The sequence below is a fragment of the Eurosta solidaginis genome, chromosome X (genome assembly GCF_040869045.1).
Source record: "Eurosta solidaginis isolate ZX-2024a chromosome X, ASM4086904v1, whole genome shotgun sequence".
NCBI classification, from domain to species: Eukaryota; Metazoa; Arthropoda; class Insecta; order Diptera; family Tephritidae; genus Eurosta; species Eurosta solidaginis.
Genome location: NC_090324.1, coordinates 192,004,668 through 192,015,508, shown reverse-complemented (window position 1 = coordinate 192,015,508; position 10,841 = coordinate 192,004,668). Strand labels below are relative to the sequence as shown.

The 10,841-nt window shown below is 38.2% G+C and overlaps 1 protein-coding gene across 1 annotated transcript; it reads left to right on the top strand.

Annotated features, from left to right (window-relative positions):
- The first annotated feature begins 586 nt into the window (after nucleotides 1–586).
- On the top strand, nucleotides 587–2,794 carry fd102C (forkhead domain 102C). The gene is made up of 3 exons (XM_067758360.1): nucleotides 587–1,447; nucleotides 1,883–1,939; nucleotides 2,150–2,794. The coding sequence occupies exons 1-3, from the start codon at nucleotides 587–589 to the stop codon at nucleotides 2,792–2,794; spliced, it is 1,563 nt and encodes a 520-aa protein (XP_067614461.1).
- The last annotated feature ends 8,047 nt before the right edge of the window (nucleotides 2,795–10,841 follow it).

Here is a 10,841-nt window from a genome sequence, read left to right as displayed (position 1 = left end):
TTTTCTTTTGTCAACTGGCGTCCCATCAATTTATAATACCACAGCATGTCGAACAAGGCGAAATAATGCAATCGGTTGTGAAGTAAATGAACAGTGACTAAACAGCGGGTCAGTTTGAGCCAGTTTTTGATCCCAGTAATTTTTACCTATTTAAACCAAGCATGGAAAAAGTAATATGTACTTACTTTCTTATGTAGTCTTCTACTCCTAATTTGCCCAATCTAATTTTTTTCAGGAGCCGAAGGACAGACAGCAATAAATTTCAAAACTACCAAAGCTGCAACAAACTTCAGCAGCCAGATCTTTAATTTTCATATCTGTAATGTGTCTACTGCGGCGATTATCAAAAGATTCGTAAACGGGTTCGTCGTTGGCAGAAAATCAAACATCTATAACACACCTTCAAAGACCAAATAGTTTTGAATGCTTAGCTCATACACTTACACTTTCGCCAATTTCTGCAAGTGTTTGATATTGCACAATGTTCAATCAATACCTAATTTAAGAGGTATTCCACATGCCAGGATGCCACACTAAATTCAACAACCGGGTTTAAACATTTTTTTTCAATATTGAAATCCTTGATATGTCATTTAATTTCGTAACAGCAGAAAATTTTGTAAGCGTACAAGATGTACAAAGTGAAAATGTGCTTTCGATGGCAACAACCAGTCATCCTCCGAGAACATTAGAGCAAAGCCGAACGCTATTCAATAATTTTGCGTTGAGCATAGATGAATTTCGTTGTTCGCACAGTAAATGTACGTTTATGTCCCCTTTATCGTCTTATGTTAGAAATGCCGTGGGTTGTACCATTGATGGCATGCATATATTGGAGAGTGAAAACTACAATATTTTATCAGGATCAAAGGGAGTACACAAAAAGGGCAATGATTACACAGTAGGTACATCGAAGGAAGAGGATATACCATATACGCCCTTTGGCATGGTATATAACAATGGTTTGCCGTTATCTATGTCATGTTTTCCCCAACATATTTTTCATACGGTGGAACCTAAACCTCAATATAGCTACATTGGCTTAATTGCTATGGCCATTCTTAGTTCATCCGAAACTAAGCTCGTGCTCTCTGATATCTATCAATATATACTAGATAATTATCCTTATTTTCGGGCACGAGGACCAGGATGGCGAAACTCTATACGCCATAATTTATCGCTGAATGACTGCTTTATTAAGTCAGGGCGCAGTGCTAATGGAAAGGGGCATTATTGGGCTATACATCCTGCTAATATCGATGATTTTCGAAAGGGTGATTTCAGACGGCGTAAAGCTCAGCGTAAAGTACGCAAACATATGGGTCTACCATTTGACGCTGCTGGCACTGACTCACCTAGTCCACCGTTGCCCCATATTAACCAATCTTCTCCACCACCGATGTTGGCATTGGCAAATTCATTGTACTCTGCGCCGAGAACTGATAGTGCTTCACAGGCATCGTATGAAATTCCGCTAGCTCTTGATGGAAACTCGCTTAATTGTATACCACAAAAACACCAACAATCACATTATCAAATACTCCCTTCATATCATCTCTCATTGCCATATACTAAACATATGCAACAAATGCGTGGCACCTATTTTAATTCAGAAATTATGGAACATCATACGTCATTGCCGCCAAACTTATATGACACCAACCGACATACAAGTAGTATTTTATCACATAAACAGTGTACTGGCTATCAAAACAATAAATTATTTAACTCACTCACACAAAATAATACCCTTTTTCTCCTCTCGCAACAAAATAAAACTGACAGCATCAGCCTCCTCGACACATCAAAACAACTTTGTTGTAGTCGAACGACTGCAAAACGCTCTTCGAATAGTAGTGGTTCATTGGAAAGTGGTTTTAAGCAAACACGTAAGAGGCAATTTGATGTAGCATCTCTGCTGGCACCAGATAGCCAAGAGGTAGACCCTGATACTGCATCCAAAGAAATACAATCGCATGAAGTGAAAATTGCAACCTTGGAACAAACAAACAATTTTAGCTTAGTAAGGGGTGACGACCATAACAAGCAACAACATGACTCTTCACTTTATTCACATCAACTTTTGCATAGGCAGCTTTTTGTTACGTCTGCTGTACAGCAACAAATCCGGTCAACGCAAGACGAACAGGAAGAAGATGAAATTGTGGATGTAGTAGCCAGTGATATTGAGGATACAAACAAGCAAGAGTTACCCCTAATGTTAGTTGACAAAGAAAATGATGTATATGTTGACAAAATTCGTATTAATAAAGGCAGTCAAACATTAATTGGCAACAGCGAAGGCAGCGAAGACGCTCATGTCTTTGGTGATTGGCCTTTGCCGACAAGATCGAATTCATTTCAAGAACAATTCACAGATCTTCCAAAAATGGTTTCCAAAGGCAAAACATTTATTCCGTCATCACCAGCCACACACATTGTGCCCATACCATCCAAAACTGTTAAAACTGGTTCTAGGGTGGACTATATTACCTCAGATAATCGAAACAGTGATGTGAATGAAATGCAATTATATTCACATTTAAATGCAGGAATTCCGGTAACATCACATAGCATTTTACATCGGAACAAAAACGTGGAACGGCTAATACATCAATTTCATAAGCAAAACGGCAATCTTAAAACATATGATGATTTAAACATCCAAGCCTTTGGACATTATTATGGTGCATACATGGCCGCAGCAGCCGCACATATAGAAACTCTGCAACTGGCAGAGTTACATCGACAAAAACATCCAATAAAGATTCAGAAAATTCAGAATCAGCAATAATAAGAAGAGATCGAAAAGGGAAAAACAAAGGTGTAATCATTAATTAAAATAGTTATGCAAGAGTTATTACATCTGAACTAAAATAAATCTCTTTTAATGTACTCTTAACGTCCTTTAGTATTCAGTTTTATTTTATACTAGCTGACCCGACAGACATTGTCCTGTCTTAAATATGAATATTGTAACGAATTTAGTGAAACTCCGCTTATTTTACACTTTCTGCAAACGTTCGAACCGCTAAATTGTCGAATAAATAACTCCACTCTGTTTTCTCGTTCATCCATTTGTCCCAAGGTCTAGTAACCTCGCGAACTGCATACTTGGTTACCAACCATATATGTACATGTATATTTGTAGATTATAGTCTCTCGCATAGCCGTATGCGTGTGTATATGTGAGTATTACTTCGACTGATGGTGAGTATCTCTCTGCTGCCTTGTATGTACATGTGTAAATGATGACTAATGTGTATATTTAGCTTGTTTTAATGCTGTTGTGCCCTTATTTAATAGCCTTAGGGATGTGAGTATCAACTAGTGATGTTAATATTCGTCACAATGCCCTCAACCTAAGTCTGATCGCCCCGATCAGACAAATATTCATTCATTCATTCATTCATTTTTATTGAGCATTTTACTTATATCTATTTATGTACAAGTTTCGTAATATTACAAACTGTGCAACATAAAGTTTAAACATAAAATCTTACAACTTATAGATAAGCACATCTAGATATAAGAAAAGGTAAGATATTTTATATGTTATACTTAACATAGTGTCAAATGTCATCTCTATTGAATATACAGTGGGGAGGACTGTTAAATATTAAAGTTAAAATTTAAATATATGTTGAAAATAGGTAAAAATATATACATTTATGTAACTAACGCATTTAATAGAGCTTTTGTAAAGATAAAGGTAATACATAGGAAAGCAATGAATATAAGACAAAATTTGTTAATTAAAAACTGTTTATGAATTGGTCCACAGCAAAACTTCGATTTCGGTATGCGAAAGGCCCAAAAGAAAGGGCTTCACGTTTTTCATGAATTTCGCAGGTAGTGCATTAAAAAGTTTTCTAGATACTATCGTATAAAACTTGCTAGACTCTGTGGTTCGCGAGGAAGGTACAACTACAGCAGGATGTGAGTTTGTCCTTAGATTATAGGTTTCCGATCTCATACTATGTAGGCATCCACACCTTATGAAAAAAATTTTTAAAACTTTAAAGTAATAAAGATCTCTTACTGGAAGGATCGCTAGACTTCTAAAAAGCTCCCTTGAGGGATGAAATCGATTAACGTTAGATAATTTTCTAATAACAAATTTTCGCAAAACAAATATAGGTTGAATTTTGCTCAGGGTAGCGCCTCCCCAGCAGCTGATTCCATACATTAATTCAGAATTAAATAAAGCATAATATACCGTATTAAGAGTAGAGTTAGAACAACAACTTCTTAGATGATAAAAACAGCGTAAATAAGATTGGAAATATTGTTTAAGACGGGATGTATGACAGCCCCAATTCATATTCTGGTCCACAGTTACTCCTAGGTATTGGAAGTTCTCAACAGTGTCAATCATGAAACAACTGCTTCTACAAGTAGCTAGCCGATCAAACATTCCGGGCAGAAACTTCTTGCACAAGTGCTCTTGAAGTGCAAAGCGTTCACAAATCGCGAAATGAGAAACAATGTTTACATCTGCAGATTTCCTTGCATTCAAACTAAAAACATAAGCTTGGTTTTACTGCTGACCACGAGTTTGTGTTTGGCAAATCAGATCCAAAGTATTCGACGAGCCATAGGCTATAGCAAGATCATCTGCAAATGCAGTGACCTTTTCCACGAAAGGCATATCGAAAATTGAATTAATATATATTAGAAATAAAATTGGACCCAGCACAGTACCCTGTGGAACGTCAATAGTTATTGGATTAGAATTGCTTAGAACACCGCTGTTTCTAACGTGTTGTTTCCTACCAGTAAGATAAGATACAAACCACTCATGTATGAATCCTCGAATCCTGGCATAATATAATTTATTAAGTATAATGGAATGTCAAATGCTTTGGTGATATCCACAAATAGACTCGCGCAATTTTGTTTGTCCAATTCCCGATAGATGAAGGAACAGTATTCTAATAAAGCATCCTCGGTTGAGCGGCCAGTTCTAAACCCAAACTGGGCAGGACTAAAAATGACTTGCTTTCCAGAAAAAGTAAAAGACGGCTTTTAGCAGCCCTCTCAAAAACCTTAGAAATAGAAGGAAGTAGAGAAATCGGCCTGTAGTTATTTTTGTCTTTCTTATTACCCTTTTTAAACAAAGGAATAATAATGGCGCATTTTAAATCTTCGAGGAAGGTTCCTGAATAAACGCTAGCATTAAATAAATTCTTCAAAACGTCCAATATATTAAGGGCAACATTTTTAAGGAGCTTATTAGAAATACGGTCGTGACCACAAGAACCGGAGTTGCTTAGTTTTTTTATTATACTCAGGATCTCAGAGCCTGAGAAAGGTTCAAACAAAAAACTATTGCTCGGGCTAATTATGCCGCCACTAGACAAGACGCATTCGCATGAAGAAACATCAGATTGCCCAACGGATACCAAGAAATCGTTAAAAATACGAGAAACAGCAAAGGGGTTGTGAATGACATTACCGCATTCACTTAAAGAAATATTCAGCTCACCATCTTTACTATTCCTATTTATAATGCTATCGACAACTTACCATTCTTTTTTGCAAGGGTGATTACCCACCCCAAACGCCATTCGTTCGGGGGTAGCAAATCATCCTTTACCACGACTAAATCTCCAACTTGAATATTGCGTTGAGGGCATATCCATTTGTACCGCTTGTGCAGCTCCTTGAGGTACTCTTTCTTCCATCGTGTGCTGAACTAGTGGTGAAGCACTTTCAGTTTCTGTTATTCATTGACCAATGTGCGATGCTTTGCATTTGGCTCGGGTAATGATAAGATTGTCACGACAAGTACGAAATGGCCTGGGTTTACGACTAGGGGATTCATTGGATCTTCAGACATAGGGGAGAGCTTTCGGGAGGTGAGGACTGCCTCTATGCGTACTAAGAGGCTAGTGATCTCTTTGAACGAGAACTTCATGTTTCCTGCTACTTTCGTTAAGTGTATCTTGAAACTTTTCACGGCGGCTTCCCATAGACCACTCATGTGTGGAGCGTATGGTGAGATGAATTTCCATGAGAATCCGTGAGTTGCATATTTCTCTGCGACGTCTCTAGCGACTACTTTGAGGAATGTTGTCGTTGTGCGCCCAAAAACGTCTTTCCGTTGTCAGAAAATATCTGATGGGGTAAGCCACGGCGGCCAGTAAATCGGGCAAGATCAGAGCACACTTATAAATGAACAGCCTTGGTGGAAAAACAGACGAACACACAAACATAAGCTTGCACATACGAAGCTCGGCGGAGGGGAGAAGTTTTTACCAAAAAAGGTGCAGCAAAGTCGACTCCTGTTGTATGGAATGGTAGGAAATATGTTGACCTCTCGGGTGGCAAGGCTGCTATTATCTGTGTTTTCATCTGCTGGTTGTAGATGGGGCATGTTTTGCAGTGGAAGATGAGCTTTTTTACCTTTTGCTTCAAACGTGAAATGTAGTACTGTTGCTATACCATTCGGATCATCTAATCTTCCGGAAACTCGCATGATTCCTGAGTCATCTAACATGGTGTTTACTGTCAGTCGGATGTTCTTTTTATGTAAGGGTCCTGACGTTTGAAGCAGCTCTATCGTGTCTCCGTAATAATTATGTTGAGTTTGAATGAAGATTTTGATTTTGGCATCATTCACTTCGGCGTGGGTGAGGTTGGCCTGGTTGGAACTTTTAGTTTCCTTGCTTTTTGGATAAACACTAATCGCTCGAGAAAATGACGAAAAACGGTCGAGTATATCTATATTTTCTTCCTGCAGGGTGTGGAATACCTCCACATGTCGTTGTTCGGGGGGAGTTGGGTAATGAGACAGATCTTTTGGCCACGAAGTTGATGGCCTGATAAGCCAATTGGATCCTTCCCATCATAATAGACATTCTAGTAAGTCCTGATGCTTGCATCTGCTCCACAAAGTTCCAACCGTAGAAGATTCATGGTTTTAAGGCGTACTACTTTGCTTTTAGCAGCTAGCAAATGGGATGAAAAACTATTTTCGTGGGTTTATACCCGAATCATCTGAAAATCCATGCAGCTAAATAAGTTTATCGGGGAACTTAATTTCTTTGATCTAAGGTAAATTTCCATAAATTGAAGTCCATTTTTGGAGAGCTTCGGGCTTCATGCCCAACAGGAGAGAGCAAAAACGAGAGTTTTCGGGTATGATAATTGGGTGCCGTTCATTGAAGCTATATGTGGCATATGCTAATCTTCGGGAAACTCGCATGATTCCTGAGTCATCTAACATGGGGTTTAATATCAGAAGGGTGTTCTTTTTATGTAAGGGTCCTGACGTTTGAAGCAGCTCTATCGTGCCTCCGTAATAAATATGTTGAGTTTGAATGACGATTTCGATTTTGGCATCATTCACTTCGGCGTGGGTGAGGTAGACCTTGGCTGGAATTTTTGGATAAACCGCAACATATAGGGCACGACTATAAGCGCTCAAGAAAACGGTCGAGTATATATGTCTATGACGGAACTATACAAGGTGGCGGCATGGGACAAATGTAATTTGATACATCAACTTCCGGCGCAGTACGATTTTGACATTAGTCCATGGAATTTACAAAAACAAAGTACATGGAACTTTTATTTATGCTTATAGGTGTGTCACCATGCTGCCACCTTGTATGGTTCCCCCATGGTACATCGGAACAAACACGTGGAACGGCTAATATATCAATTTCATAAGCACAACGACAATCTTAAAACATTTGAGGATTTAAACATCCAAGCCCTTGGGCATTATTATGGTACATACATGGCAGCAGCAGCCGCATATATAGAAACTCTGCCACTGGCAGAGTTACTTCGACAAAAACATCCAATAAAGATTCAGAAAATTCAGAATCTTATTCTTGATTAAGAAGAGATCAAAAAGGGAAAAACAAAGGTGTAATCATTAATTAAAATAGTTACGCAAGAGTTATTACATCTGAACTAAAATATATGTCTTTTGATGTACTCATTACGTCCTTTAGTATTAAGTTTTATTTTATATATGAAAGGGGCGTTAACTCCTTTATTGTTCATATGGGATAGTCATATGTGATGGTCCACCCGATTAGGGTGCACATCCTTGCATGTGGAAATTATTTACGATCATTTACATTTGTTCTGTATATTTAAATTTGCAATTAAAATGACTAACTGAATACTGACAGCACAAAATGGGAACGGTCATATTACCTAATACAATGGCATGATCATTAAATAAGAAATCCACAGTTCATTTTCGTGGTACAAAGAAGAATTCGATACTACTAAGCATAGTTTTCGGCATAGATTTCGTTTAAAAAGTTTCGCTATACATTTATGAATTAGCTCTTTATCTTTCCTTTGTTACTTAAGAGTTGAAAGGCGCCAAAAATATGCTGAAATAATGTCCTTATTAATTTTTAATGCCGATATATTTTAAAAATATTACAACTCAACGTACGAGGAAAAATTTAAAATTAAGATTGAGAAAAAAAGTTAAAAAAAAAATATTGAAAAAAATTTTAAAAATCGGATATTTCTCAAAAATTCCTTAGCAACCATTTTTTATTCCTTCATTTTAATTAGCTGAAAAAATGCATAATGTTCATATCTGAAAATATACTAAGCCTGTACCTAGAAAATGTATCTTAATATAAGTAAATTATCATAAATTTCCGTGCATACACATTACAACACACAATATTAATGCAATACATACTTTGTCTTCAAGAAGTTATAGTTTTTTTTAGTTAAAGTCTAAATATTAAAAAATGTATACGATTTCTTCCGCACCAACAATGGATTGCTCCAGTAGCTATTATTGTGAATAGCGGGTGAAACATTATCACCTCGTCCATCGTCCTCACTCCACTTATTAATATCCTAATTTTTATGTAAATGTACTCTTTTGAACAATATACATATATACATTTTTCATTGCCAATTACATGGGAAAAGGCGATAGATGCTACAAATCTTGATTTTGTATGTGTATTCTATATGTATGTGTATTTTTAATTTTTATACGGAAAATAGACGTGGCAATCAACCGATTTTTTGTTTCTTGACTAAGGAAATTTCAATCAGAAATAAAATAATACGCAAGTGGTCCTGAAACTGTTACGAATTGGTTCCGATATAGTCTGAAAATAGTCAGAAAACGGTGCCGAAGTGGTCCCGAAACGGTTAAAGAATATATGAAACATTCCATTTCTAAAATTTTTCTCGAAATCCGTCAATACCTCACGCATGCATATGTACACTTTTAACTGAATGATCTGGCACGTCTTCTTTTTATGGATGCATTTTACGGGTATGTTTATAAGTTTCGCTTTTATTCGCTCTTAAAATAAATACACTTTTTAACGCCGGTCTTTCTTATTTTTCATTTTGAAATAATATTTATTTTTTACAGGAGTATTTGTCGTGGCTAAAATGAGTATTGCGTTTCTTTAAATGAAAGTTATTGCAAAAAGAACGTGTGATGGTGACCCGCCGGAAAAATAGGCTGGCGAATAAACCGATGAATGAATGACACGAATACTAACATTAACTTCTTTTCGGTTGAGACTACCGATTTTTTCTCGGTAGACTTGGGTAGGATATCAAAAAAATCGCTAGGCGCTACCACCAGTAAATCCTATAGTGGCTACCGAAAAAATCTTATGAATAGTTACTCCCTATTGTTTCAAGGTAATTCTCTGGTGATTCGCATAATCTCTTGTAGCCTATGTAGGGCAGCATGACGTGACAAAACAATTCGTCAGAAAGTTTATGGAGCTACACCTCGAGCTTCTAGGAAACAGAAAGTCGCAGTCCTATAGTTTCTGTGCTGGCATACGGTGTGTGGGTAGGAGGATTGCTACTTTGGAACTTGTAGCTCTTTAAAAGAGCCGAACAATTGGAGGCGCCCTTTGTAGGAGCCGCGAATAATTTAAACATACTGCGTAGATGACGATTATTTGGAGTTAGTCCCTTGGACCGGGGTTAGGTTCAAAACGTCCCGGGAGTAAGTGAATGGAGGACAAACCCTCCAATACGCAAGAAGTAGAGTCGCGTTACATTAAAATATCAGCCATTTTGTTCTAGCAAAAACCTCAATACATTGAACCGGTTGTCGTGGAAGGTCCAAAACCTTTTATATACTTTTGCACTATAACAGTTCTATTTATAAAAGAAAGGGCATGAAGGGCACGGAGTTAAGTTACAATATGTATTTTATTCAAAATTCAAAACCTTTTAAATTGAAACAAAGTTATAAAAATTGAATTTAATCATTATTTAAAATGAAATAAAAAACTTCGCGACGGCGGGCGGGCGGTAATTCAAAAACGGCGAACTATGTTGGCACTATGCGTTTGCGGGTGGGTAGTTTAATCAACTGCGTTTAGCGTATGCGCGGTGGTGGTCGGCAAGCATAGCTGAGCTGCATTTGCGCTTGGTCGCACTGGCCGGGTGTTTCCAGACGGAGGGGGCGGACTTAGTCCGAAAACCGAATCATGTCTTCAACATTCTCCGCCCCGCCAGACGCGTTGTTGGGCGGAGGACGGCAACGAACCTGTCTAGGGCCACCCGTGCCTCTTCGACGAGTTTCCGCAATTTTTCGCCGCCCTGTCGAGCCGGCCGTCTTTGGATTGCCGCTCTCCCTGCGACGCGTGTTGCTGGCCTGGCGTCGAGTTCGGTGCAGGAGAGTGTGGTGGCCGAGTGAGCATTTCCGGCAGCTGGATGGGGAGTCACATGCCCCGGTGCTGTGCGACACTGCCAGATAATTTGTGCAGTACCGGTGGTTCCTCGCGCACTCCTGTGTCGCTGCCCACATAGACAACATTTCTGCATCTCCGTAGATCTGCGGGTCCTGTAAAGACAAGAAAAGAAAA